Raw genomic sequence first — 27,490 nt, 5'->3', positions numbered from 1 at the left:
AGAGGCCTTTGGAATCATCACAGATTGGGGGACTTCCGTAGATTCATCCGCTTCCGTAGATTCATCTGGAAACCACCTGACATCCTACCTTCCCTTCCAGCGCACTCTGCTGGCGTACTGTGCAAACTTGACCACCTCGTCCTGCTCGAGCAGCAGCTCGACGGTATAGTAATGCCTCGCCAGATCCTCATGTCCCGCGAAACGATGCACGAAGGAGTGGCAGAGCCGGCACAGCCAGGCCACGTTGTTCAGCTCGTCCTCCCGGTGCCACCCCCGCTTGACGACCTTGTCGTGGACCATGCGCGGGATGAGATGGTGGTACGTCAGGCCGATCCAGTCGCGGCCGCACAGCTCGCACCCGTCGACCTGGTCCCTCGTCGAGCGCGGCGGCGGCGGCGCTGCCGTCAGGGCGGCGACGTACTCGGTCAGAACCGGCGCGAGGAACTCGTGCGCCCCCTGTCGGTCCGGGTCGATGATGTTGTAGGCCACCAGGGACTCTGATACGTCGGGCGAGAGCGTGGGGAGGAGATCCGCCACGTCGGAGCCGGTCAAGGGCAAAGAGAGGCGGGATTGAAGGGCCGGGTCTGCGGTGTATGTGACGTGGGAGAGGGCTTTCAGGTCTTCTGGAAAGGACTCGAAGGCTTCAGAGGCAAGGTAGGAGCTGAAGTCGATCATGTCGTCCGCGTCGACCGGGGTGTCGTCTGCCCCATGTTGTGATTTGGCTGTTGGTGGCGACGATTTCGCCTTTTTGGTGCGCTTCTTGGGTTTGGAAGCTGGCTTTGTGACCTTTTCAACAATGGCGGCAGACAGGCAATCCCTGAACGTATCGAACTGAGTGGTTTCCTCGTCGGAGTTCTTCATCCTGCTGGCCGCCCAGGTTGACGTGAGGTGATGGAAAAGTATCGATGACGTTGATTCGACGTTGCCATGACTTTTCTGTTTTTAGTGAACTTTAGGGCTGCACGGCTGTCACTGCAGGGATTTTAAAGTGCTCAGACGCCCCGTTCCCCCGCGATTTAGTGAGCGGGTCGTCACGAACTCCCTAAAGCGTTCAGACGACGTCCCATCTGACGAGCTCGACAAGATATTTCACGAAGATACTTTACTCATTGAAAGGGAAGATGGCTTCAGAAGGAAAGAAAGTGGTCATCGCGTTTGACCTTTACGGCACGCTGCTGTCGACAGAATCGATTGCAACCGAACTCGCCCAGTTATACGGAGAGGAGAGCGCTAAAGAGCTGGCTGCGCAGTGGCGGAGGTACCAGCTCGAGTACACTTGGCGAATCAACAGCATGGGTGTGTTTGAGTATATGTGAACGACGATTCTTTGGCTGACACAAATAGGAATGTACCGCTCATTCTCTGAGCTTACGCGCGCGGCATTGATGCATGCCGTTGCTGAGAAGAAGCTCGCTCTGTCTAAAGAAGACGAAGAGCGTCTTATGGATGCCTACAATGGCCTACAGACTTTCCCCGAGATCAAGGACGCCTTGGAGATAGTCGAAAATGCTCCCACGATAGACGCATATGTCTTCTCAAACGGCACCGACGACATGGTGGGCACCTCAATGAAGACGTCACCGGACCTGTCCCGTATGAGCCATGTGTTTGGGCCTACCCGGTTGATCACTGTTGAAGAGGTTCATTGCTTCAAACCCTCGCCAAAGACCTATGAACACTTTGCGAGGAAGGTGAGTATGTCTGACCAAAAGTCCGCCATCTGGCTTATCAGTTCAAACCCCTTTGATGCGCTCGGAGCGAGAGCTGCAGGATGGAAGTCAGCCTGGATCGACCGCGCCGGCGTTGGCTGGGTCGATGCTCTGGGTAGCACCATCGGGCAGGAGCCATCCGTCGTTGTCAACGGAGTAGACGAAGCTCTGAGGAAGATTGTGGAGATTTCAAAGTAAATATGCTCGCCGGGCGAATGAACCATTAGGTGACGTCGCGCAAGTTGGAATGTAGGCATAATGCTTGATTCACTTAAGCTTGAGTCGCTTCCCGGAGCCTCTGTCTGCCCATACTTTGACGAGACCGACGGACTTAATGACATCACTGTACGGCTAGATTACTGATATCGTGCATTGAGAGGCTTGCGTACCCTTTTCCTCTTGAAACCCCCTCTATACGCGGGCGTAGCCTCGACGGATAAACGAAACGTTGTTGAAGCCATCATGCCGTTTCCGCATCACAATACCTTGATTGCAGCTCCAACGGCAAAAGTTTCCAACGTGAGAACTAAGGAACAAACAGACTACTGCGCACGCGACTCATCACTCTTGTAACTTTGAACGAGATGGGCCAGGTTCACCACCATCTCGGAATATTTGGCCGCATCAGGAGGGAACCGCGCACTGATGTAATTGTACTCTGTGTCCTCGACCACAAACCTAGAAGCTGTAAGCGAAGGGCAAGTCAGGACGAGAATGTACGTACGGCCGGTTTGGGACCCAACTGGACTTGAACTGGCTGGGGTCTTTGAGCACCTTTTTCATCTGTCGAACCATTAGAGTTGTGCATTTGCATCTGAACCAAACAACTGACTGAAGTCTCGACATTCTCGCTGCCAGCACCGTAGGTCTTGTAGTAGTCGCCTAGAAATAGCCTAGTCCCGTGAAAGGCCACCGACTCGAAGCACGCAGGAAGCGCCGTGGTCGTGCAGTGGTATAGAACGCTGTTTCCATCCTCTCCCTTGGCGTTGCAGAGCACCAGCGGCCCATGACAGATGGCGCCCACGACCTTCTTGCCAGGCTTCTTCGTCTTGGGAAAGTAGTCGGCGAACAGCTTCTGAACGACGGCATTGTCCATGAGCTGGCGCACGTCTTTGTCGTGGCCGCCGGGGATGTGCACGACGTCAAAGTCATCGAGGGAGAAGTCCGGGGCGGTCCACGACAGCGGCTGCTGCATTTCTGCAGATTCCGTCATGGACTCGTACAGCTTCATGGCCGAGGCGGCGGCGCCCTGTCGAACAGCAGCGAGGTCAGCTCGGGTGGACAAGTCATTGGACGGCAGCAGCACGCCGGAAACCGGGGCAGATTGGCGACATGCGAGATCTGCGCGCGCTTAATGCAATTGCTTGTGTTTTGTGACAGTGTGGTCTGGCACGAGGGATGAAGCACGGGTCGTAAATCGAAAAGAAGAGATCGGGGTGCGCACCAGCAGCTTCTGGGAGAGGCCCTCGAGCATCCTGCTATCGCATCGGGGGGTTTTGCCCGTTTCGGTGGCAAAGTTCACGTCGAAGGCAGCATCTTTGAAGGCCTGGTAGGGGACGGCGACCTCTGTGGGAGCATGACACAGATTAGCTTTGCGGTTCGTGACGCAGATCCGGTAGTGGAGGGGTTTTGTGGTGGTAAGGTGCGGCAGGGAAGCGGTCTTGGGACGGAGGAGACTGTGGAGATGGATGCGTGTGTGTGTGTGTGCGCAGTGGTGGACACGGGCGGGATGAGGAGGGGACGGAGAGGAGGGGAGACACCGGGATCATGTCAGTGACATGGGTGCTGCTGACCTGTAGGATCGTGGCCATAGTCGGCCATGATGATGAGGACCTTGACCATTGTGGGTGTGTTTGATGGAGCCGATCGTGCCTAGTGCTAGTGTACCGACGGTGGTGTCTTGTTTACGAGAGGTTCAGCTTGGCCGTCTCGAATGGATAATCCATCAGGTGCTGCAAGGGAGACGACGGCTCGATCGAGACGGCATCGGGACGGTATCTCACCGGGCGTCAGCACCTCATCGCCGCACAATCACGGGTGCCGACTCGCCGGGACGATAAGATGGGTGCGGGCTGATATCCATGATGGCGCTGACCTGAGATTGGTTTAACGGTTGAGCTGACCACTGAAGAACGTTGTGGCCCGACGGCTAAGGTACGAACGGTCCTGTGCGAGGTCGAGTCGACATTGGACGACGGGACCCTGAATATGAAGCAAGCCGGGGGATGGGCAGCTCATTCACCGTGCCCTGCTGCTGCCCCCTTTAGCACTCGTGGCACTAACGCACCAGGACCCGTCCGCTGTGGGTCCCGGCTCGACGTCATCTCTGCCAGATTTTGATCCCCCTCCAAATCTAAATCTTGTATTGCTCCTCTCACACACTCGGCCGTCTCGTCTCCTATCCGTCGCCTGTGCCTTTCCATGGCCTCCCTTGCTCCGTTGCCGGCCGCCCAACGTCGATCATGTCTGACTTTGAAGACGAACTCTTGCGACCTGACTAGACACCTACCTACACTAGACTACCTACCTGGGCACTTAAGGTAGTTAGGGGACAAAAAGTGCAGCGCTACCCGGGAGTCAAGCTTTCAACCGTCTCCAGCGCATAACATCGCCGCCCTCTTGGCCGCCCCCCTTGGCCCCGTCAGTCCCGGCACCGGGTCCAGCCCGTCTGCACATCCTCTTCGCTTGTAGAAATCCCCTCCGCCCGTTTACGCAATTTAAGACCAACAAGCAAGCGCAAGCGCGTCCGTCAGGTATTATCTCCTCGCCATCCCTGCAACGTCACTACCGGAAACCCGGAAACTCCAGCCTGTGTCCACATAAGCCCATTATGACCCCGCGGGTACGGACATGACGACAGCCTTGGCTCTGGGGATATATGTCTCAAGAGCCGCCGCTTTCTCTTTTCCTTCTCGCTTGGAAGGTCATCCATCCATCCATCCGTACCCCTTTTCGACTTGGCACCATGAAGCTCTCAGCAGACGACAGCATGCCCATCGGCGACCTGCAACCAGAACAGGCCCAGCTGGGCGGCACCTACGTCGACACCATCGTCGACGTCTCTGAACAGCTGTTCTACATGAAGCAGCTTCTCCCCCTCGTCAAGCTCCTCGCCCTCGTCTACAAAGTCCGTGCTCCAAGTCCGTCAGAGGAGGATCGCATGAACACCCTCATGCGGACGCTTTCAGGAGACACCCTGAACAAGACGACCACCGACAGGTATCCCCAAGGCTTCACCAGAGACGAGATTATCCAGTCATTCAGCAGGCTGCTCAGCCCCGTCCTCAACGGCCTGAGCGGACTGGACGACTTTGAGAAGGTCATCAGCGCCGGCGAAGACCCTGCTGGTTTCCGGCAGTTCTGGGCCCTCGACGACAGGAATCTGTTCACCGACGCGGTGTCCGGCAAAGGCCCGATGGCGTCCGTCACAGAAACGGATATCCCCTTCCTTGACATCTTCGTCAAGGACAAGACTCGCCGGCTGGCATTGACCCAGGACCACGCCGCTCTCGTTCTCGTCCCTCACGACACCAGACCGGGCGACGAGATTTGGGCCATGTCCCGCACCGAGAAGCTGGTCGTCATCCGCCTCGACGACCCAGAGGCTGCGTCGACGACCGTCGGCATTCTCGGGGAGGCGTACAGCCACGGCTTCTCCAAGGAGCCGCCGCCTCCAAATTGCAAGCAAGTATACAACAGCGCGGAATTCTTGACGTCCTCCGTGGCTGTTGGTCTGGCCGGCGCAGTCCCCAGGTGACTGCGACGTTGCCAAATGAGACGAGAGCCAGCACGATTTGGATCGGCAAAAGCATAATTGGAGAAATTCACGTCTTGGTCAAATTTTACCGCTCATCTTTCAACCAAGGTTCTTGTTGGAGAGGCATCAATAGCAGGCGTTCGGGTTCAGATTGTGGTACGGGAAAAGTGAGCACAGCACATCAAGGCGGGCGCACTGGCGTTCATTGGAGACATGACTTAGTTACACACCAAGCCAGAAAACACCGCGGAGGCATTTTCAGATACCACCACCAAACCAGGCAAAAGATCAAGCAGCCTCAGGGGCATCAGTAGATAGAAAAATCAGAGTTTCGCTTGACAGGCACCTCAGTCCCAAGCGGGGAAGTGAAATGACATTGCCGTAGGGTGCCCTAGCGCAATTAGTCGCTTCGAGACCACCCCTGAACCTTGGGTTGTGGACCCGTTTCGCTCTCCTCGGCGTTCTGGGCCGTAGGACCTACGGAGTAGGATTGGGAGGTTCATCCAAGATTTCGGTAAGCGGTGGACGGACGGAGGAGTCGGTCAGCAATTGAAGCAACTCAATTTTGCCGGCCAATCCGCCACCCGTTGACCTCGACCGTTCAGTTAGGAGATATCGCGGTCAACGGCAACCTCTCACAGCGAGATCAGGGCTGTTGCCGCACTGTTCCGTGAACTCTGCCAGCCATTGTAACAACACGCGACCTCCTGACGAACCTCGCAATGGAGGGCCTGCTCCTGCTGTCCGTGAGGTCCATCGCGGCGGCCATCATGGTCGTCGTCGGGGGCTCCGTGCTGTACTTTTTCAAGCTTCTGATGAAGCACCGCGGCAAGATGGCCGATCTGAAGAAGCAGGGCCTGGTGAGCTGTCTCCCGTCGTCATCTTCATCGTCATCCGAACTGACCGTCACGCGCAGCCCGTGGTCCCTCACAACTTCCTCTTTGGCAACCTCCTCGAGGCCAAAAAGGCCTTTGACAGCCTGCCGCCCGGCGTGCACGCAAACTACGTCCTGGCCAAGCTGGCCGAGCCCTTCCCCAACGGCGCCTTCTACATGGACACCTGGCCGATGGCCGACCCGATGCTCCTCATCACGGACCCGGACATGGCCCACCAGGCCGTCTACCACCCGGTCGTCGGCTCTCAGAAGCCGCCCATGCTCACCGGCTGGTTCCACCCCATCACCGGCGGCCCGAGCCAGTTCGACACCAACGGCCGCCCCTGGAAGCACCTCCAGAACCTCTTCAGTCCCAGCTTCAGCAACCAGAACATCACCGCCGAGGTCCCCATCATCGTCGACGGCATCCGCGTATTCGCCGAAAGGCTGCGCGAACAGGCCCGCAAGGGGGACATGCTCCGCCTGGAGCCCCTCGCGCTGGACCTCATCACCGACATCATCGGCGAGGTCCTGCTCAACGTGCGCCTCGACACGCAGAAGCAGAAACACCCGCTCGCCGAGGCGATGAAGGGCCAGCTGCGGCTCAAGTTCACCGCCCACAAGCCCGAGAACCTGCTGTCGCGCATCGACCCCGTCACCCTCTTCCGCACCTGGAACGGCGGCCGCGTCCTCGACAACCACATCAAGGAGCAGATCGCCGCCCGCTTCCGCGTCCTGCGCGAGAACAAGGCGCACAACCGCGACAAGGCGGAGCGCTTCCAGTCCGTCCTCGACAGCGCCATCGAGAACTGGCTCGCGCAGCCGCAGAACGCGGGGCGCACGGCGCTGGACGCGGACTACCTCAGCATCATGACGCGCAACATGCGCATGTTCTTCTTCGCGGGCTACGACTCGTCGGCGGCCACCATTGTCTACTGCTTCCACAACATATACTCCCGCCCGGACGTCCTCGCGAGGGTGCGCGCCGAACACGACGAGGTTTTTGGCGTCGACGTGGCCTCCGCGCCGGCCAAGATCGTCGAGAATCCAAGTCTGCTCAACTCGCTGCCCTACACGAACGCCTGCATCAAGGAGTCGCTCCGCCTGTTCCCGCCGGCGGGCGGCATCCGCCAGGGCTCCGCGGACCTCGTCCTCAAGGACGCCGAGGGGAACCTGTTCCCGACGGAGGGGATCGCCATCACGATGCTCCACTGGGTCATCGGGCGGAACCCGAGATACTGGGTCAAGCCGGACGAGTTCATCCCGGAGCGGTGGCTCGTGACGGACCCCGCGGACGAGCTCTACCCCCCGCGGGGCGGCTGGCGAATCTTCGAGTACGGGTCGCGGCTATGCGTCGGGCAGCAGCTCGTCATGGTGGAGGCGCGGGCGGTCCTGGCCTGCATCATCAGGGAGTTTGACATACGGGACTCGTTCGCGGAGATTGATGGGGAGCGGAAGCTTGACACAAGCGGGCTTGGCGGGCAGAGGGTGTTCATGGTGGAGGCAGGCGCTGCGCATCCCACGGACGGATATCCGTGTAGGGTTTCGCTGAGCGGATACAAGGCATGATGATGTTGGAGAGATGGCCAGCTCGAGCGAGGATGAGGTTACGCCGTTGCGTTATTCAGAGAGTGATTTGGCAGATGTGATGTCTCGGGCAGAGTGCATAATACAGTATCGCCGAGTTTGCCTTGCCAATCATCCTGTCCCGTACATCCGTGGCTTGCTGTCGTTTACGTCGTACAAGTGTCGTAAGCAGTCTCCGTCTGCCAGATCCAATCGTCTGCACAGAGAGTCAATGAGCAAAATTCGCCTTCTTGACGGAAATCAGGATTCACGTAAGCCCACAGCCCTGTTGCCCCCCTCCTAGCATCTGGACGATGCCATTGGGGTCAAATCCCATCCTTTTGACAGCAAAGAGAAAATCCTTGGCTCGAAATAGACGTCGACGCCTCAAATCCTTTCGGCTCATTGTCGTCGCGTCATCGGATGAACTGGGTCGATTCGCAGTCATGGTTGGCCTCCTAGGAGGATTTGACTAGTTTAGATGAGCTATAGCTAGGCGGCAGCATGTAAGATCTGCCTTGTTGAGTCCTAGTCGTGCAAGTCATTCCTCTACTTTGTCAGCACAGAGGAGCCTGGATTGACAACAACCTCACAAGCACATGCAAAGGATCCTGAAAAAGCATGATTGGTATCGTTGTATAAACGTCTCTAGCGAGGGTGTTGTATGAACAGCTGTCCCCAAGGACCTCCCCCTTCCATGCCATCTCCCCTTTTTTCCCAGATCGCAAACGCCATGAATGTGGTATAATGTAGAAGAAGGTACACAAGCTATCGAGCTCGTAAAACGAAATAAATGATGCAAAACAATGATGGGTATATCCGATGCCCCTTAGCACCAACCATGAATCACTGGCTCCTCTTCCTCTTGCGCTCAAACTCCACCGTGCCTGCCGTGATGTCCGACTCCTCCACCTCGATGATCGGCACCTGCACCCGTGACGAAGGCGCCTGGTACGCCTGGTACGGCGGGCTTCTGGGCCCGACGCTGTCGCCACTGTCCTGTCTCCTGTGTCCCAACAGGGCTTGCCTGTCGCCGCGCCCAGGCGCGTCGTCCTCGTCCATCTCCGGCACGGCCACCAGCACGTGCGAGCTCCCCCAGCTTGGCGCGCGACCCATGCTCTCCCTCGTCACGACCTTTGTGTTTGCCACGGATCCGCTGCCGATGAAGCTGTCACTGCGTGCGAGGGGATTGTCGGCTGGCGGGCTGCTGGCCCACCCGAACTCGGTGTTCATCGCACGCTCGACCATGTAGCGGTCAAACTGAGTGTCTCTTTCGTTGTTGTATTGAGAAGGTGTGCGTTGGAGGGGCTTCGGCTCGGGTTGGGGTTGAGGTATCGAACCGCGGGGGCTGCTGGTGCCGCTCTTTGCGGAGGATGTCGAGATGCGACGAAGGGAGCGGTCACCGAGAGACAACCCGCCGATGGACAGGCGGGAGTTGTATGTCGTGTTTTGTTCGAGGTCGTTGAAGCCATATGGCTTGTGGTTGACCGGGTAGTGGTAGTCGTCGTACTTGGCGAGACGGCGGTACGTTTGAATCGCGTAGATGCCAGGGACGGAGATGAGGAGACTGCAACTGGTTAGCTTTGTCTATCATGGCAGTCCATCATGGAAGGGAGTTGACTTACATGAGGAAGCAGTCCAAGCCGAGGCCAACCGCGGAGTAGTGGCTGTCTTTTCTTTGGGTAAAGACGACAATGTCGAGAGCGAGTGTGGCCATGGAGCAAACAAACTTGAGTACGTGGGTGAAGATCATGGTCCATGGTGTCAACGTCTCGGCAGCGAGTTTGGAGACTTCGTAGATGGTGGAGAAGAGGCAGATCAAGGAAAATCCAATGTTGACAGACTCCCATCTGGGCAAGATTAGCTTATGCCGTGTGACCACACGGGGGCAAACTTACACAACTTCAACCGTAGGGAACATGCCCTTATCCTCCACTTGACTATCCCAATTCCTCAGAGTATCCGATAGACGCCACGAGAAGAGGCCGATGACAGCGAGAAGAACCATCATTTGAAGGATCCAGAAAGGCAGCAGTAGCGCCATGCGCCATCGTGCCCTGTCGAACTGGGCTTGTTGGCGGTGAAGAACCATGTTTGCAGTGATGGATTTGATTCTAGGGAGCTCTGATGTCCGCGAGAGTTGTCTGAGGCTGAGAAGACTAGGTCAGACACAAGGCGATCCCGCGAGGTTATAAGCAAGAGGCCCGACGGACAACAAACAAACGATGGATGACAGGGATTCGATCGGAGCCGGGCCCGAGAGACGCGGGGGTGAGCGAGGCTGTGATGAGGCGAGCCTGTCAGAACTCTCTTATGGGGCGTGAGTGCTGCTATTACTATATATAAAAATCACATCACCCAGGGAGCCGGGACGCTGAAATGAGTGAGAGTCCCATCACCAGGCTGCAGCATAACGAAGGGCACTAAACTCTGTGTAGAAGCAGCCGCTCCAGGCCTGGCTTGCTTTGGAATAGGATGGATCGGCTGTCCAGTCGGGGTTTAGGGAGCCGCTCTGTCGCCCGTCTTTTGCAAGCGGTGAATCTGAACAGCCACGATGGTGCTATTGGACGGGCACGTTCAGGTTCCCGCTCAAAGAGCTCCCCTGTCAGCCCAGCCGGCGCAAGCCTAGACGGGGGCCCTGGAGTTACTCCAGAGAATGGAATGGCGGCAGCAACGAGGCATCGCTAGTTATTCGTTGGAGCCTGGCAGAGACAGCTAGGGGCATGTCCGGGTGTCGGGCGGCGAGGGAAATTAAACGCCATCGTGCCGGCACTCGACGCCCTCGCGGTTCTCTTCCGTTCGACTCGACGCGGTACGCAAGGGCGGGCGAGATGCTGGAATGCTGGAATGAAAGGCCGCATCACTGTGACGCATCGGATGGCGTTTGCGGCTGAGACGGGCCATGAGGTATCGGTCAGGCTGATCTTGATAGCCAACCGGGTGAGACCATCTGCGCATGTTTTCCCCTTCTCGCTCGAGAGGGGGTGACTGGCCCAGGAACGGCCAGGCACTTGCTGACGGCATCAATAGACTGTTGGTCGGGTACGCGAACCTGCAGAAACAGTCAACACAAAAGCAGAGACTCTGCATAGATGGCCGAAAAAGGACTTTTGATGGGTGTGGAGCGCAGCGCCAAGTGCGCCTGCTTCACAGCCTGCCCTGGATGTTCGCTTAAGCTGGATCATGACGGCCAAACAGGCAGCGCGGAATCCAGAGTTGCGGCTCTCTCTCGAAGCGGTAGGGTTGGGGCGATCGGGGGTTGGCCCTGATCATCTCGCTACGCGCTTGTCGTCTTCCTGAAGGATCATGTTGAGGAGTATGAGACGCGCTTGTGGAGGCTGCGCGAGTCAAAATGAATCAACTCGATCCACTTCTGAATCCCCCGTCTGGGACGCAGAGGAGATTGTGTCATTTGGTGGTGCGTGGGAGGCAGAGGCACTTGGCTCTGAGGAAGAGGGTGTAATAGCGGCCGTCTCGAGTGGACGCCGGTGCCGAGGCGTGCCGGGCTATAACGTCTAACGTGAGTGACTGGGCCTGTTTTGTTGGTCGGGTTGATGATGTGGTGAGGTCTGCTTGGCTCCTGGGAGTGCCCCCCAAGCAAGAAACGGCATTCAGCAGGGCTGACGGCGGGGAATGTCGTCGAAAGGGGCATAGCTCGAGGCTAATTCGAGCACCATTGCTGTGCTGACGCCAGGGACGAAAGACATTGGTCTGGTCCCTGCTTTTCCGTCTGTTGTAGCTGGTCACTGGTGCCGTACCCGCCCTTGGTGTGCGTTCTTGCAGACGATTTTGTGGCAGTGGCCGATGAGGCTGCAGCTGATTTTTGCGTGATTTTGACTCTTTCCAGTGGGAAAGGTGAGATGTCGCTGGCGAAGCTGTTACGACGAGCTTATTCGAGGTTGGCCATCCACAGGGTCGCAGTGGGTGCAACTCTGGAGCCCAACCGGACGGAACAAGTCCCATTGTTTGTGTTCTTGGCGCAGCAAGCTGGCATGCGAGGCGCAGGGAAGTCGGAACATTGTTGGTGTGTTGTTGGATGTTGAAGCTAGGTTGGTGGGCGAGTGCCAGCAGCTGACGAGACAGGTGCAAGGGGGAGGGCACCGTGCGATGTTGATTTGGATCGGCGGGTGACGGCGCAGGCAGACACACTGTGAGCGGTAGGCCCAAGCTCTTGGCGTCTTTCGTCTCTTGCTCCCCGTTTTGGCTAGGTTTGGTGCTTGCTTCTCTGGGTCGTTCCCAGGTTCCATGTCCACGTTGCTGTTCTTAATTAACGGGTCCCTTAACGCCTTTTTCTCCCTTCTTCTCGACGGAAGCTCACGGATCCGATGATGGTCACGCTCGAGGATTCGTCTCAAGATGAGGGCGTCGGGCGACCTTAGGGATCTGCTTAAGATCTTAAGTATCGTCTAATAAGTAGGCGCCTCTCGTTGACCTCTCTGAAGACGAGATGAGACCAATAACACACATCCAAGATCTAAAAGATATGACGTGCCGGCGGTTTGAGGCAGCCGCCATCCTTCCCGTTCGTCCGTCATGTCAACGTCAAGTCAAGACTGTCAAACTTGAGGCAAAAGCATCGCCGCCGGGCACTTCTGTCAGATCGACCATCACGAACAAGTCTGAAGTCGCCAACGACCCAGACGATCGGAATGCAACACCATGGTCGTCCTGAGCCGCCCTCTCCAACAACGGCCCCAACGCGAACGAAACATCAGACCCAAACTCTAATGGCCTTCCCCCGTCGCTTGTTGCGACTTTCTGGGACGAAAGGGGTGGAGCGCGCAAGGGACTTTGTGTGTGTGCTGATGCTGGCGAAGAACAGACCAGTCCCTGTCATCGCAACCGCATCCATCCAGGCTGCAAGTTTGGAACGGAGAATTTCACGACCCGCCAGCGAAGGATTCGACATCAGGCAGTCACATTTTCGAGCTCCATAAACCACTCTACAGATGCCATGGCGACGGGATTGTATTTTCGCTTTTGAAGCAGGCTGGAGCCGCGCTAGAAGGATGAATCGTGGCTGAGCCCGCCCAAACGACGGCCATCACCCCGTGGATACTGCCCCAGACCGCTGAAGCGAGCCCAGGTTCGCTTCTTCTTCGCTCGCTGCGACACCCCTGTCGTCAACACCCACTCCTGGTGGGTTTTCCGCGTTTAAGCTTACAAGCAAGTCTTTCCTTCCTGGTTTTTCAAGTCCCAAGACTCAGAAATAGCAACCAGTCGGATCATCCTTTTGACAGGCGAGTTCGCGCAGCATCCCCCCGATTTGGTTTGACGTGGTGGAGGGTGAGTGACAGAAGTATGTGTGCGCATTGATGGATAGCCCGTTCACTGTGATGCATGTTGTTGGTCCAATGACTTTCTGTGAAAAAAACAGTTGGCATTTGCACGCAATGTGCCCATGCCAACCAAGTATATTCAGAATATTATCTGCCTCAGAGGGCGGTGGATTAACTGGCACCCTCGTGAACCCGATCCCAGATCAAAATAATGCCAACATCGTTGATTGATTGCCATGGTGCCTATTTCGCCTGGTCCCATCCCGGTATTGTCGCCAGATTATGAGATTACAGGCGTCTTTGTGTAGTATATGTTGTTGCAGTTCGTAAAGCAAGTGTCGACCCCATTCATCCTCCTCATTTCGAGTTTGACGATTTAGATGCCGGCCTCCTTGTTGGCCTGGTAGACGCCGGCGGCGTTGAAGGGAACGATGTTGCCGTTGGCGTCAGTCATGGCGGCCTCGTTGACGGGGACGCTGTTGGCCTCCTGGCGAGCCTCGATAGCTGTGTGAGTCGTTAGCATCAAGTGTTTCCCAATTCCATCGTTTTCAGAACGTACGCTCGGCGGGGGCAGCTGCGACGACGGCAGCGGCGAGGGCAAAGAGAATGGCAGAGTACTTCATTTTGACGGTAGTTGTTGGTTGTTTTCGAACGAGTGTCGGCCGGCGACGAGCAGATAATTCCTGTACAAGAAGAGAAGGTTTGGAAGAGAGTGTTGTTTGTTGGTTAGAGAATAAGATCGAAAGAAACGGAACACGGGAAGGAGATGCGGGTATTTGTATCTTTGTCGAGAACTTGTCGAGGAGAGCCCAACGCCCAGGGGGTTGCGCCAAGTATCACCATCGATATCATACATCAGACATGGTATAGGGAGACGACGTGCGCACGGGTGCCGAGCCATCCAGAAGTGCTGTCATCCAAAATCTGACTGGAACTACACAGTCGTTGCCCCGGGCCCTCGAGTTGAGACCAGCGGTCAGGGCTTCCGCCCGGTTCCATCCCTGGTCATCGTCGCCGCAGCCCAATGTCGATTGCTTGGCCATATCATCATTCAGAGGAGGAAGTTGTCAACTGGTCGAGGATGGGGAAACAAGGGACCTCCCAGCGTGTCACCGCACTAACAGGAACCACACCAAGCGATGAACGATGCCCCAGCCCATCCGTTGCTGCCCCGGGCTTCGCCTGCTTCAGAGAGGATACTGAGGAGAGGGTGGCCACTGATCAGCAGCGTCCAAGAGGGCTGATCGCGGTAGACAAGAAAACCGCAGTGGTAGAAAAGGTCTGAAACTGGGCTGTGACGAGGGAGACGCGTAGGAGTGGCCCACTAGTCTAAGTGAATGCCGTGTCACAGAGGCTCGCCTACGGCTCGGACGGGCGTAGATCATACAGCAAGCCGCTCGCTATGAGCATGTTCCGGTAGCAAAGTCGGCAGGGAAGCGGGTTTTAACGTCTGAACCCCAGTGTTGCCAAGTCTGCACCCCGGTGTACCTTATTGTGAAGCTTAGCCAGAGGCTGGGGATGTTGGATTTCTCGCGTGGGATGTGGGAGAGTCCAGAACCGGCCTTTTCCCTGACGGCCTCGACGGCACAGCTTCGACGGGATGAAGGTGTTCGGACCAGAGGCGTTCCCGTCCAGGAGGCGTTTCGAAACCAGCCAACCCCTGTGGTGTAGATGTCAGGGGCAGTGTGACGCAGGAAAATCATTTGGGCGGCCCGTCGTATTTTTAGTCGGATCGCCAGTCGTTGCTTAAGTAAGGCCCGGTTTGCATTCCTCGGGCACAGCACAAAACTTGTGCATGTGTTGCTCCATAGCACAGACACAATCTTATGCCACCCGTATCCAGCTGCATCAAATCGCGGGGTTCGTTATCGGAAGTGGGGTTCAGCTGGAGTGATCCCAAGGCCCCCCCCTCTCGGCCCAGTGACATGCCATTCCTCCAGCTACCCGTACCTAACTGACAATCTACCTACTCTCCCCCATTCCAACCTAAGCTTCTTCTCCAACCTCCAACGTGCCAGACTGCCCATCTCCGCCATCTCACGCTGCTGCTGACCCTGTGCGACCGTTCTGCGGACGCTGTGAAGCTCTCTGCTACTTCCCCCCCCCAAAACAACACGCCACTTCGCCATATTCCTCCCTTTGAAACGAGCTCATGGCGACTGTGGGACACTGCCTGTACTGCTTCGAGGCGCTGGCTTCGCACCTGGAAAAGCGGCGGGGTATTTCCCTCAAAGAGATCCAGCAATCATGGCCCGAGTACGCAAAGACCCTGTCGTCCGGCCTCGGTGACGGCAAGGATGCCTCCAAGAAGCTCCTCCCGGCCCTCCAACGCCTCGCCGAGCCCGCCAGCGACTCAAACTCCGCCTCCTCCGGCTCCAGCCTTTCGCTGCCGGCCGAGACCCCCGAGACATCCGTTGACTCCCTCGCCGATGCCGACGACGATGTCATCACCGAGTCCCCGCTCTTCGTCACCTGGAACACCGTCTCACCACGCTCGGGCCACCGCTCGCTGCGGGGATGCATCGGCACCTTTGAGCCGCAGGAGCTCGAGGACGGCCTGTCGAGCTACAGCTTGACGTCGGCGCTGCACGACATGCGATTCCCGCCCGTCGAGACGTCGGAGCTGCCCTCGCTCGAGGTCGCCGTGACCCTGCTGACCGACTTTGAGGACGCTGACGACGCCATGGACTGGACGCTCGGTGTGCATGGCCTGCGCATCAGCTTCTTCTACCACGGCAAGCGGTACGGCGCGACCTACCTCCCTGACGTCGCCGTCGAGCAGGAGTGGACCAAGGAGGAGACGCTCGTGAGCCTCATGCGCAAGGCCGGCTGGATGGGCCGCAAGGATAAGTGGCAGGAGGTCGAGCTCAAGGTCGTGCGATACCAGGGCAAGAAGGAGTCGCTGGAATATGCCGAATACAAGAAGTGGTACGACTGGTACAAGAACAACAAGACCAAGTCCGGCTGAGGCCCGGCTGGTCTTTCATGACGGAACATGACGGGCGTTACTGGGACACGGGTACATTTTGGTGGTATACGGACAGGATAGAGGCGTGGTCTCCTTCGGATAGAAGAGGATAGCCTTGTGTTAATACAATTATCATGACTACTCGATGGGATGAATGTGCGTATACAACATGGCTCCTGCCGTCTTTTTGTTTGGTAGGCTCTTTGCATTGAAAACGCCGCCGCTGCTATGTCTTTGCTAATTATGGACAGAAAATATCTCGCATCAAATCATCATCGTGTCGTTACATTCCATTTCGTCGTAAGCCATGTGCTAGGCCACTCGCTGTGATGGCTTCCCAATACATGAAGCCTCGACAGATCATCTAATACCTGGTCCTGCTACGACTGGATCGATATACCGCAGCCGGAGGCCTTGGTGAAGCGCTCGGCCGCCTCTTCTCGTACACAACAGGCTGCGCGTAGCGGACCTCTTCGACCTCATACGAAGGTCGGCGCGAACGAGACGTCTCGTGGTGGTAGCGGTGCTGGCGCCTCCTGTGATGGCGTGCGCCGGGAGACCTGCCGCGGTACTTGCGGTCATATTTGCGGTCGTATTCGTCCGGCTCACCCCACGAGTTTGGCCTTTTCCAGAGGCCGCAGGATTTGAGGATCCACAGGAGGATGAGGAAGCCCGCGATGGAGCCGATGACGATGCCGGCGATGGCGCCGCCGCTGAGGTTGTTGTTTGATGCGCTCTCCGCGGTCGTCTCGGGGGTGGATGTGATGGTGACGACGACCTGGCGGGCGTCGAAGGTTCTCGTCGGGTTTTCTTCCGAGGATGCCGCGCGGGGGATGAGGCCGGCGAGGGCGTTGAAAGCTGGTGTTACTGGCGCCATTGTCGTGACTTGACGGAGAGGCGAAGAGAGAGAGACGGCCGATGAGGGAAGCGGAAGAGCAGACGAGAGAGACACTACGGCACCAGAGACGGGACGGGACGGGAGCAGCAATGGAAATACTACAGCAATGATTGATAAATGACGCCAATCCCCGTCTTAAAGGGAGCATCGAAAAGGAAGAATGGCCTGGTCGAGGGCTCGACTAACACCTCGGCCGAGGGATGGGGCCGGGGACTGCAAGTCATGGCATCGATGTGACAAGCAGGGGTAAGGATGTCAAGAACGGACCAGTCATGTCGACGATGTTGGGTGATATGGCGCCGTGTAAGTGTGGGTGGGAACGCGGAAATGGAAATTCCTTGGACGAATCCCCCTCACGGCAAGGTAGATGTTGGACTCTAGCAGGTCGGTAGCCTTGTCTCTGCGAGTCTTCTACAACCTGCATCCCGGCCTTGATGGGATTCAAGCTGCAGAAAGCACGAGGGTTCCGGTTCCACATGTCCTCGATCGCCGCCTTGATGCTTATTTATCGACCGAATCATCTTTCAAGGGAGATGTTTTGCTTTGTGTTGGTGGAAGTGGTGACCTCTCCCTCGGCTGTTGACAAAGGCGCAAATGCGAGAATTTTGCGTTCCTTGCTTGTGCATCGGCCAAGGATAGAGCCCCCACGGCAAACGGGGACCAAACAGCGGGCTAGCAAAGTTGGCGAGGCCGGCTAGAGAGTTATTCGCGATGTGACTCTGTGGGAAGAAGTGGTGGGTGGAGCTGCGAGCTTCCCATCACCTTTACGTCACTGGCTAAGCTGCTTTTCCCAGAGGCGGGTGGTTGGGAAACACCCCCGAAAATGCCGCCAAATGCGCCGTAGCCATTGGCCAATGCTCCAGACGTCGCTGTCCGGTAGTGCTGGATGGAAGCTCGGCGAGAGGCCCCACCCGCACCAAGCTGCCGTCCACCACACCACTTCATTCTCTAGTGTTCTCGCTGTCAATCCTGATCAAGGGTGGTCCTTTTCTACGGGTTTTCGCTGCCTTTTACACTTTGCCGTCTTGCCTTGGGTCGGCCCTGTTCCTGAGGCTAGAACGCATGTCTTTGATCTCGATCCTTGTGGCGGATTGTCGGTTTGGTGAGACAGACACCCGTCCCCCCTCCACGACGAAGGGCATAATTCAGCTGGTTGGGACAGTTGCATTCGACCGCTGATCAGCCCAGGTTTGGTTGCAGTGAGCGTTTTGAAATCTGTGAGTGTCGGTCGAGGAAATGTGTCAAGACTCTCTTCATTACGACCTCGCTCGAGCATGTCGAGTCATGGCCTCGACGGCGTCTTTAGTGCCGGCCACCCGCTATCGAGACCGCCATTCGTAACGGGACCTCCGCTGCCGGCGGAATGGCACAAGCCCGTGGTGTGGAACCCAATCGGCATGTTCATGAATGTCTTCGGACTCTACATTGATCCATTGTATCGTCCCAAGTGTTCGTCACCTTATTTTACCCTTCCCCTCCATGTAAAGTGCCCTTTGGGATCAGCTGCGAGCTTTTGCATGGCCTCAACATCTGCCGTCCCTGGCCCATTCTCCATTAAACCTGCCTCCACCGCCAGCTTTGCATACTTGACGGACTGCTTCGCATGCCCGAGCAGGTTGAAGTTGAGCGCTGCGATGGTACACGCGCCCGCGAGCTTCGACTCTAGCCTCTCCTCCTTGTGCAGCTTCAGAAACTTCTCAATGAGCGCGGTCGTCACCCTGGCGTTGATATCCGAAAGCGTCCTATCAATCTCCTGGATATCCATCAACCGCTGATCAGACGCCGCCGCCTGCTTCTTCGCCAGACTGCACTGCGAGCACCCGCACTCGAATCCCCACGCCAGCTTCGCGCGGTGTTGTCTCTCGGACCGCACGCCCAGCTGGTCGAGGTACGATATCGTGAGCTCCTCGCCCGACTTCACCGGCCGCACGACCGTCGTCCGGTGACGTCCGTCGGCGCCGATGTGGAAGGCGACGTTGGGCCGGCAGTCGTGGTTGTACCGTGACACCTCGGGGTAGTTGCCGTAATGGTGGCCGTCGCCCTGAGCTCCCCCGCCGAGGTCCATCTGGAACGAGTTGGTTTGCATGATGTCGACGACTTTGTGGCCGCCAAAGTGGCCCATCTGGCCGAGGAACGTCTCTCGTGTTGATGCCGGAAGAAGCTGCGCTACGGAGTCGAGGAGAGGGTGCTGTTCTGCTGGCGGTGTCCGTTCGATGAACGCGCGATGGGCGATGAGGACTGGCGTTTTCAGCATGACTGTGTCCCCTCGGGCGAGCGACTTGTTGGCGATCATGCCCAGCCCCTTACCCTCAACCTCGGTGACGCGAAATGATGGTTTTGAGGCACTCGGGTCGTCCGCGATCTGGAATTTGGCCTCCATACCCTTCAACTTTTGCACATTTTCTGGCGTCGAGATGATGACCACCCCTCGTCCGGCCGCAAAGCCCCGGTTGGCGTATAAGCAGTAGTTGCCCGCGCATCCATGCGGCCCGGTCCACCCCAGAGGCTCATTTTGCCTTGTATCATTCCGTGAATTGCGTTCAGAGTGATTTTCTGTTTTCGCAACATCCCAGGTCGAACACTCCAACAGCGACTCTTCCAGGGGCGTCCAGGGGCAAATTCGCGCCCCGCGAAGCTGCGCTTGGGCCTCGGGCGCCGCGGCGGCGGAGCAAGATGCCAAGGCGAGAGATATTATTGCTAAGGAGGAAAACATGATAAAACTTGATGAACGAAATCTCCATTGATTTTCTCCGGGGAACACAATGTTTTTGCTTCAGATGAAATGAAGTGACGTTAAAGTAGCCGATCAAAACATGGGATGAAGTTTGCCGGTCTTTCGTACCAAGACAGCTCCACTCGTTTCACCCACGATGCTGAAACTTGAGTGGACGAGAGATCAGCGAAACGAGGCGGTTGGACGGTTTGTCGTCGTCTCATCTTTTTCTCGGGACGCGGCGGTCTTTGGGTGTCCGTCTTGTCAGGAGAAAGTCAAAACTGACGCCTGCATCGCTTTGGTGAACAAAGCCAACATAGAAAGCCTCAGCTGTAGCAGCATGTCAGTAGCATGGCGACATGTTGGACAGTCTGTCTCATGATATTTTCGATATCCCATATGGAACGCCCCCCTAAGCCTTCACTGGTGTAATCGTAATCCTCACTGAGTGTTTCCGTGATGTCCCCATTATCGTTGACATCTGGGGAGAGGCAGAAAACCTCCACTTCTCAGCAAGCTTCGACTTGACACGATCAACAAGACGTCGCGGCTGCTTTGCTCTGTCCTCTCCAAGCCACACGTCGATGGGCTGCACCTTTTGCCGCATGCAAAGAGGCTGCCACGAATCAGTGTCTCTCGCCATCACTGCGTTGTAAAGCTCACTTCGCTCTGTCGAAGTAGCCAGACGCATTTCGGGCTGGTCTAGACCGCCGCCCTGGAACCAAGTAGCCACGACAAAGTCCTGACCTACGGGATTCCGCCCACCGGGCCCGCTGTCTAGTATGACAACTCTAAAGTGCACAACTCCGTAGAAGTCTCTTAGCCCTTTAGTTAGGAAAGCAGATCTATCAGGGTCCCAAAGTTCCCGAGGTGACACACTCGTCAATTGCAACTGCGCAGGAATATAGGTATCGGCACGGAGAACTTCTCCGAAGAAAGAAATACTTTCGTGGCAGTTCTCCAATGCGTATGACTGGCGTGGGTTGAGGTGCTTCCTGATCAACAGACGAGTATGCGGCCTAGGATTGAAACGTGGCAACCGCGAGGACGTCTTGTGTATGTAGGGGCTCGACCTTACCATAGTACCATCTCCCTGGTCTCTGAGCAAGATACAAAGGTTTCCACTTTCATCGTCATCGCGGAGACGACATCCAAGTTCCATTGAAATTTCTTGCCAATCGTACTCAGCTCCAAATACTTCATTTTCGATCCGGAGGCCCTTGTTTGTCATGGTGTACTTCAGAAATTATTACTACAGGCTATTTGAATGCGAAGGTAGAGGTTTCAGGGAAGAAATGTTGTAAAGACTCATTTCAGGTTGACATACCTCAACTGAAGTTTTTTCCGGTGCTCTTTCAAGTGTCTTGGCGTAGGCAAACATACTTGGTGACGTTGCTAAAACGCCAAATAGGTGCTGCGGGGTCTGGTTTGGATCGGTTGATTTCGGATTTGGGTGGCTCCAGGCAAGTATTGACGTGTCATGGGTGTCTCTTATAATTTCTTCTTGCAGTCGCATGAAAGCCCTTGGACCTTCGCCGTAAAGAAGTGGCATATTCACGCCGAAGATGCCCAAAAGGCAGTAGGCGAGGTCTTCATCCCTAGTAGTTTCCCGGTCCGCTGCCCACGACATGCGACGAGCGATGGGGATGTCAGGAAGCATATCTTCCACAGCTTCAGTCGTATTGGTCAAAAAGTCTTTATCGATGCCAGTTCTTTCTTCCATCTTGTTGCTGAGATCAGCTCTCGTGCCCAGAAAGTTCCAATTCTTGTCGTAGAACTCGACTTGACGTGGCGCAATAAGTTCTTGTAGAGTCCACCCGCGCGTGAACCAGCGCGAATCTTGGAACTGCAAAGACTCGTCGGCGCCGATATCCGCCAGATACGCGTAGCATGTCGTTGACCTCGCGTACCATTTGAACATGGAATTGATAGCTTCAGTCAGCTCCGTAAAGTTCGTCTTGTCGATACAGCACGTGTCAATCCACGCGTGCGAGTGGCCCTGGTCAAGAGCTAGACGGCATGTCTGCTTGATTTTCGCCCAGCCTGACTTGCTAGCCATAACCTCGGTATTGCCGACGTCTTGAAAGCTAGCCTCGCCAGATTCCCAAGTATGGGACAATATCGCATACTTTTCGGGAATCGATGACCCATAATACTCCTCAATTTCGAGGCTAGTACAGTTGAGCAATTTCATGGCATTCGTGTGTATCCAAGAAATGTTGATGCGGTGGACTGCGTCAGTTGGCGCGAAGATGCGATGGTTGAGGAAGATAAAAAGATGCCCAATGATCTGCTCAGGATGTAGTTCAGCAGTGGTGTGCCTAGCTAGGCAACAAGGCGGCACAGTCTTGCTTGGCCATCTTATTTGCCCGTGCAATGCAGTGTGACGAAAAAGCTGCCGGCAGGCTTAGCGAGGCTCGCCTGCTGTGAGACTGCGTCAACATGCAGGAGCCGGTAAGGCTTCATAGACTGCAGTGCGAACTTCAAAAAAGTAGATTGCGAAAGGCTGGGCTGTGCAATGGCCTCTAATTGTGAATTCAGAGAGGTCTTGCTGTCTCAACAATATGTACATGTTCAAGCCGTCTTGGCTACTTGATCTGGGTCCTCCAGTGCCGTTACCATCCTCATACGCATTGATTCCAGGAAGCAATGTGGCCCAATTGCCGTCGTGATAGTGCTTGGCTGCGTCTGATGCTGAGAAGTGAAGGGCACCGCTTCGAACCCATGCGCCGATGCCGTTTGGCGAGGAATCGAAATGACTCCGTCGCTCGTTGTGCTTGGCCAACCCGCGGGCTTGGTGATTTGGTGATCTGGCTGCCGAAATTGAATGCCGGCGTTCATTTGGGACTCTCAGGATGAGGACTCTTGCGCTTGAGATTCTCCCTCTTTGGACTGTCCACCTTCAGGCTCTCCTTCGGCTTCTCACTTAAAACCTCCTTCGGAACTTCTTTCTTTGACGCTGGCTTTCTCCCGTAGACCGAGTATCCATACCAATACGCATGAACTCCAAGATTCTTGACATCCTGCCTTACTTGGGAACCGAAAATAATGACCTCCGCAGGCTTCCATCCCATCACGCGGGTCAACAACGCCATCGCCATACCCTCGATCCCGGGAAGCAAGGAAGCCTGCACCCAGCTGCCGATTTCCTGGAGCCTCGGATCTTCGGGCCATGGCGATGCTGGCATCTTCTGCTTCGTAACCGTCACGTTCTCGAAGCCAACCCGCTGGAGGATGCCCTCAAACTCCGACGTGATGGTGAGGGAACGGCCCATCCTCGCAATGGCCTCGCACAAAAGAGACGACCACTTGTACAGGGCGTGGTCTTCCGTCAAGGTGCCGTCGTCGCATGCGACCGGGTAGAGGTTATCGTGGATTTCAAAGTATCCGCCAGGCTCCAAATTCTCAAAGGCCTGCTTGGCAATCCATTCCCAGTCGTTGAAGCAGCCGATCATATTGCGGGAAAAGACAAAGTCGAACTTCTCAGGCCACGCCCACTCTTTTTCGAGGTCGTCAATTTCAAACTGGCAATTGGGCGGAACATACTCGGGCTGAATAGGGCTCAGATCAACGCCGATGACCGTGACGGTAGGGTGTTCATCAGCGTAGTCCAATGCCCAAATGCCCGTTCCAGTCCCAAGGTCGAGCACTCTCTTGGCGCCGTTCTTCTTGGGGCACAAGCAGAGCTGCCCATCCCACACGACAGTCCACATGTGGTTCGCAATGTCCAGGCGTTCCTGCTCGAGGTCGTCATTCGGGAGGACGTAGTGACCGTCACTGAAGCGGTGGTAGGTGCGTCCATTTTCCCTGCGGTAGTCGAGGATACTGGCTTTCAGCGATGCGGTGGAAGCTCCATCATCATCGTCGTCATGTTCCGGTTGGGTGTAGTACGGGATCTCGAACCTGAAGTCGTGGTCGGAGCCCGCTCCGAAGGCAACAGCCTGAGCTTCGGGTTGTGTCTCGAATTGACCGTCAGGCTGAGTCTCACCGTGGGACTCAGGCTGGGTCTCGGGCTGATCCCGGTGTTCTTGGGCCATCGTGTGTCCCGGCCGCAACGTAGTAGTCGAGAGTCCTTAGCCGTGAGCCATCACACGTCGCGACTCCTGAGTCTGAAGGGCTTCTTCTGTTGGTTGCAACTGGAGAGTTGTGCTGGGCACATCCCTTCCCAATATTCCCTGTAAGTTGATCCATCTCCATTGGGTGCTCCACTTTATTGTTTGTTCAAATTGGAGTATTTCCATTTTCCTCAGCTTACCATCCCCGGTCCGGCGACCTTGCCTTTCGGGTCCTAGCGTCGCCGGGCACGGATCAGGAATAACGTGCTACCGCTCAGACCCGGTCCGGCGCCGACGAGGGCCCACTGTGGACGGGGGACGGCGGAGTCCCGATGAAGCTGCCGTGGGGTATCATAGAGACGGTGTTAGCTATTCGCTGGTTTGCATTCCAACAACGGGAAGCCAACATCCCTTGTCAAAAACGCTCCAGCCGAGGGCTCTCTCAGATCTCATACTTGTCATTGAAAGCAAACAGTAAACTGCAGGCAAGGGTGCAAGTACACTCGTGCCTAAACCCTCCCACCGCTTCAGTCTAGCCACTCGATATGTATAGTCGCCCGGACACGTGAAAACACCGAAGACCGCGTCGGAATATGAATATCGCGAAGGAGCCGTTCCCACCGGCACATTGTCTCGGTATTGAGTGGATATCTCATCTCAGTCAGCACACGCGTCCGGCCACGTGTTCACGCAAGAATGAGATAAGATGTGATCTGGCGGAAAAATGGATTCGGCGAGGTGAAACAGGGAGTTGAAAACACGCAGATGAAATTGTGGATTGGGGTGCTGAATTAGACTTTTGCGTACTGAGTCAAGCCGCTGAGGCTGGTTGGTGCATGTTGGCGCCGGCATCGACGGGGCAGCGATTGCGATTGCGATAATCCGGCGTGATATTAGTCTGGTCGAGAATTGAGGCCGATTGAAGGCACAATGATCAGAAAATCTCAACATCAATGTCGTTTCGTTTGATCAAGGGTCCACGGGCGGGGAGATCCAAGATCCACGTCTCCAACAGGTACCTTACAGCCAATGGCCCAGTTGGTCTAGCTGGTCCAGTTGGTCCAGGTGCAGCTCTCAGGTGGCCCGGTGGAGCATCAGCCTCAATGGCGCCACAGGAGCTCAACAGGACTACTCCCTTGGCCCGTGCACAAGGATGGGGCGGTGCAATTCCCAGGCTGCGAGAAATTCCATCCAGCGAGCGAAGGGGCCAAAACTTACCCAAGCAGGCCTTCGGGGAGATACCTAACGGAATACCTGACGAGCAAAGGGCACACGATAGCTGAGCGTCAATCCTTTACGGCAATCTGCTCATCCAACACTTCGTCCCCATCGGCAGGACTGGACCATCGTCTACGGCACTGGAGAGCCATTCGAACCGCCCCCTTGGCCTGCCCTGCACACCGGGTCCCCCAAAGCACACCTAAACCATTTCAGCGCACCTCCCAGCTGCCACCAGCTTCCTCGCCCGATCGCCGAGATAGGGAGAAGGACGAGCAAAAAAAGGCGCCTCGACATCACGACCGAGCGTCACCAACCTTACCACGCGGAGCAAACTCCCAACACCCGCCGGCTTCTATCCCATCACTTTTCCATCAGGTGCTCATTCGCGCGCCGTCAACTAGTCCCAAGCGGTTCACCTGCGACGACCGGTTGACCTAGCCTCCCCGTTTCTGGTCAATCCCTTAGCCAGCCTTACCCTTTTTTGCCTCCATTGACGACAACCCCACGATACCCCTCAACCTTTCGATATAATGTCATCCGCAGCAGGAGGCTTGACTCGACGCCGCGGCGGCGGTGGAGGCGGCGCAGCTGCCGAGGGCGGCGAGACCAGCAACGGCGCCAGCCGGACCAACTCGACGAGCAACTTCAAGGACAGCGCCCCCGAGACGAGCTACGAGAGCGGCGAGAATGGCCACAAGATTGCCTTTGACCCCCGCGACATCAGCGAGAGCGCCGAGCGCAGCAAACAGCCAAAGCTGACTCTGATGGAGGAGGTTCTGCTGCTTGGGCTGAAGGACAAGCAGGTTCGTCGGCAACAAGCTCTGGCATCACGACCCAATCGAATCCTCGTCGCTAATTAACTTTTCTTCCCACTCTGCAGGGTTACCTATCATTCTGGAACGACAACATCTCATATGCCCTGCGAGGATGCATCGTCATCGAGCTCGCGTTCCGCGGTCGCATCAGCATGCAGAAGGATGCCTCGAGAAGGCGCTTCCCGCTGGCTGACCGCGTCATCGAAGTTATCGACGAAACCCTGACCGGCGAGGTGTTGCTCGACGAGGCATTGAAGATGATGAAGCAGAGCGAGAAGATGAGCGTGAGCTCCTGGATCGACCTCATGAGCGGTAATGCCCCCCTTCCTCCCTGGGAACAAGCACCACGCTGTCCACTCGGCCACGGAACCAGGAGCTGACGGTGACGCCCACAACAGGAGAGACCTGGAACCTGATGAAGATCGGATACCAATTAAAACAGGTGCGCGAGCGTTTGGCCAAGGGACTCGTCGACAAGGGCATCCTCCGCACCGAGAAGCGCAACTTCTTGCTCTTCGATATGGCGACCCACCCCGTCGCCGACGGAGGTGCCAAGGAGGAGATTCGCCGCCGTGTCCGCAACGTCTTGACCCAGCGCACCGTAGTCCTCCCGGCATCCCAATTCCTGCCCGAGAACCTCGAGTTCCGCTACGTCCGCACCATCGCCATGGTCTGCGCTGCCTACGCAGCCAACGTGCTGGAGAACGCCCTCAGCACTCTTGGCCACGAGGCTCGCGAGCGTGCTTTTGCCCAGACGGACGAGCTCCTTGCCGACTACAGCCAGTGGCCGTTCGGAAAGAAGGCTACCGGCAATGGCATCGGTGCCAACCTGCCCCAGGTTATTCAGGAGGTGCGTTACACACACATTTGCCGCCATAACACGAGCTAACAATTCGCAGGAGGTCAGCAAGGGCAAGGACAAGGAACTGCAACTAGAGGTTGTTGCCGCTTGCCTCAGCGTCTTCACCCGCCTCGACTCCCTCCTGTAAACTAATTGATCGACTCGAACAACGAGCGCTCTGCTGTCAGGCCGCCTCAAGGCCCGCAGCAGCTAGCTGAGCACAAGCTCGGGCATCTCCTTTCCAATCCTATTTGCACCTAGACGACACTATCGAAGCGCCGCAGCATCCTGCTCCCCAAACCTCCATCTTCGAACCCTCACGAGAAATGATGAAACAAAGCAAGGGGACATGATCTTTTCGCTTTTCTTTCCCCCGAACCCACACACAAAATTTGGTGTTGCATCTAGGCATGGCGGATGGGGTGGGTTATCATGGGGGGACAACCGAAAGGTGGCGCTTTTTTCTTATCCATTCTCAGTTGCGCAACCTCACGATAGGGTTCTCAAGGCAGGGGGCGAGATGGAGAAAACAAGGGAAGATGGGAAAGGCCAAAAAGAGAACACATGTGTAGTTGGTTGGGTTCAACTACGTTTTTTCCCCCACCGTAAGCGATCGTTTTAATGTAACTTTTGAAAAAAAAAGCAGCGCGCGCAGGAGAGAGTGCGAGAGATGTCTATTGCAGCCTTCTTGGTGGTGTTGCGAGGAACACTGGCGTTTTGCTTTGCTTCCGTTGTGACTGGGAACGAAGAAATGCGGAAGGGAAACGTAATTGTCATGGCTAGAACGATTTGAA

The 27,490-nt window shown here is 56.3% G+C and overlaps 12 protein-coding genes across 12 annotated transcripts; 5 read left to right on the top strand and 7 right to left on the bottom strand.

The window, feature by feature from the left end:
• Positions 1-84: 84 nt before the first annotated feature.
• Positions 85-861, bottom strand: CGCA056_v006583 (uncharacterized protein; the record flags this gene model as incomplete). The annotated part of the gene is made up of 1 exon (XM_037321832.1): positions 85-861. The coding sequence occupies one exon, from the start codon at positions 859-861 to the stop codon at positions 85-87; it is 777 nt and encodes a 258-aa protein (XP_037180204.1).
• A 260-nt stretch (positions 862-1,121) lies between these two features.
• On the top strand, positions 1,122-1,907 carry HAD2 ((S)-2-haloacid dehalogenase 2; the record flags this gene model as incomplete). The annotated part of the gene is made up of 2 exons (XM_037321831.1): positions 1,122-1,296; positions 1,345-1,907. 2 exons carry the CDS (start codon positions 1,122-1,124, stop codon positions 1,905-1,907), a joined length of 738 nt encoding a protein of 245 aa, XP_037180203.1.
• A 344-nt stretch (positions 1,908-2,251) lies between these two features.
• CGCA056_v006581 (Uncharacterized protein) lies at positions 2,252-3,551 on the bottom strand (the record flags this gene model as incomplete). The annotated part of the gene is made up of 5 exons (XM_037321830.1): positions 2,252-2,387; positions 2,434-2,492; positions 2,542-2,958; positions 3,154-3,275; positions 3,503-3,551. The coding sequence occupies 5 exons, from the start codon at positions 3,549-3,551 to the stop codon at positions 2,252-2,254; spliced, it is 783 nt and encodes a 260-aa protein (XP_037180202.1).
• A 1,123-nt stretch (positions 3,552-4,674) lies between these two features.
• On the top strand, positions 4,675-5,466 carry CGCA056_v006580 (uncharacterized protein; the record flags this gene model as incomplete). Its single annotated transcript, XM_037321829.1, has 1 exon — positions 4,675-5,466. One exon carries the CDS (start codon positions 4,675-4,677, stop codon positions 5,464-5,466), a length of 792 nt encoding a protein of 263 aa, XP_037180201.1.
• Positions 5,467-6,188: 722 nt separating this feature from the next.
• stcS-6 (putative sterigmatocystin biosynthesis P450 monooxygenase stcS) lies at positions 6,189-7,909 on the top strand (the record flags this gene model as incomplete). Its single annotated transcript, XM_037321828.1, has 2 exons — positions 6,189-6,326; positions 6,383-7,909. 2 exons carry the CDS (start codon positions 6,189-6,191, stop codon positions 7,907-7,909), a joined length of 1,665 nt encoding a protein of 554 aa, XP_037179777.1.
• Positions 7,910-8,752: 843 nt separating this feature from the next.
• Positions 8,753-9,998, bottom strand: CGCA056_v006578 (uncharacterized protein; the record flags this gene model as incomplete). Its single annotated transcript, XM_037321827.1, has 3 exons — positions 8,753-9,473; positions 9,532-9,756; positions 9,805-9,998. 3 exons carry the CDS (start codon positions 9,996-9,998, stop codon positions 8,753-8,755), a joined length of 1,140 nt encoding a protein of 379 aa, XP_037179779.1.
• Positions 9,999-15,337: 5,339 nt separating this feature from the next.
• Positions 15,338-16,153, top strand: Ammecr1l (AMMECR1-like protein; the record flags this gene model as incomplete). Its single annotated transcript, XM_037321826.1, has 1 exon — positions 15,338-16,153. The coding sequence occupies one exon, from the start codon at positions 15,338-15,340 to the stop codon at positions 16,151-16,153; it is 816 nt and encodes a 271-aa protein (XP_037179720.1).
• Positions 16,154-16,517: 364 nt separating this feature from the next.
• CGCA056_v006576 (uncharacterized protein) lies at positions 16,518-17,030 on the bottom strand (the record flags this gene model as incomplete). Its single annotated transcript, XM_037321825.1, has 1 exon — positions 16,518-17,030. One exon carries the CDS (start codon positions 17,028-17,030, stop codon positions 16,518-16,520), a length of 513 nt encoding a protein of 170 aa, XP_037179721.1.
• Positions 17,031-18,510: 1,480 nt separating this feature from the next.
• Positions 18,511-19,764, bottom strand: set5-4 (SET domain-containing protein 5; the record flags this gene model as incomplete). The annotated part of the gene is made up of 1 exon (XM_037321824.1): positions 18,511-19,764. The coding sequence occupies one exon, from the start codon at positions 19,762-19,764 to the stop codon at positions 18,511-18,513; it is 1,254 nt and encodes a 417-aa protein (XP_037179526.1).
• Positions 19,765-20,176: 412 nt separating this feature from the next.
• CGCA056_v006574 (Vegetative incompatibility protein HET-E-1) lies at positions 20,177-21,958 on the bottom strand (the record flags this gene model as incomplete). The annotated part of the gene is made up of 2 exons (XM_037321823.1): positions 20,177-20,589; positions 21,148-21,958. 2 exons carry the CDS (start codon positions 21,956-21,958, stop codon positions 20,177-20,179), a joined length of 1,224 nt encoding a protein of 407 aa, XP_037180165.1.
• Positions 21,959-22,601: 643 nt separating this feature from the next.
• Positions 22,602-23,801, bottom strand: CGCA056_v006573 (Secondary metabolism regulator LAE1; the record flags this gene model as incomplete). The annotated part of the gene is made up of 1 exon (XM_037321822.1): positions 22,602-23,801. The coding sequence occupies one exon, from the start codon at positions 23,799-23,801 to the stop codon at positions 22,602-22,604; it is 1,200 nt and encodes a 399-aa protein (XP_037179724.1).
• A 1,769-nt stretch (positions 23,802-25,570) lies between these two features.
• Positions 25,571-26,844, top strand: vps74 (Vacuolar protein sorting-associated protein 74; the record flags this gene model as incomplete). The annotated part of the gene is made up of 4 exons (XM_037321821.1): positions 25,571-25,843; positions 25,921-26,167; positions 26,254-26,705; positions 26,755-26,844. The coding sequence occupies 4 exons, from the start codon at positions 25,571-25,573 to the stop codon at positions 26,842-26,844; spliced, it is 1,062 nt and encodes a 353-aa protein (XP_037179725.1).
• Positions 26,845-27,490: the final 646 nt, after the last annotated feature.

This window comes from Colletotrichum aenigma (assembly GCF_013390185.1).
Source record: "Colletotrichum aenigma strain Cg56 chromosome Unknown KSG_Cg56_contig04, whole genome shotgun sequence".
NCBI lineage: Eukaryota > Fungi > Ascomycota > Sordariomycetes > Glomerellales > Glomerellaceae > Colletotrichum > Colletotrichum aenigma.
The sequence above is the reverse complement of the archived record's forward strand: the minus strand, read 5'-3'. Positions and strand labels throughout refer to the sequence as shown.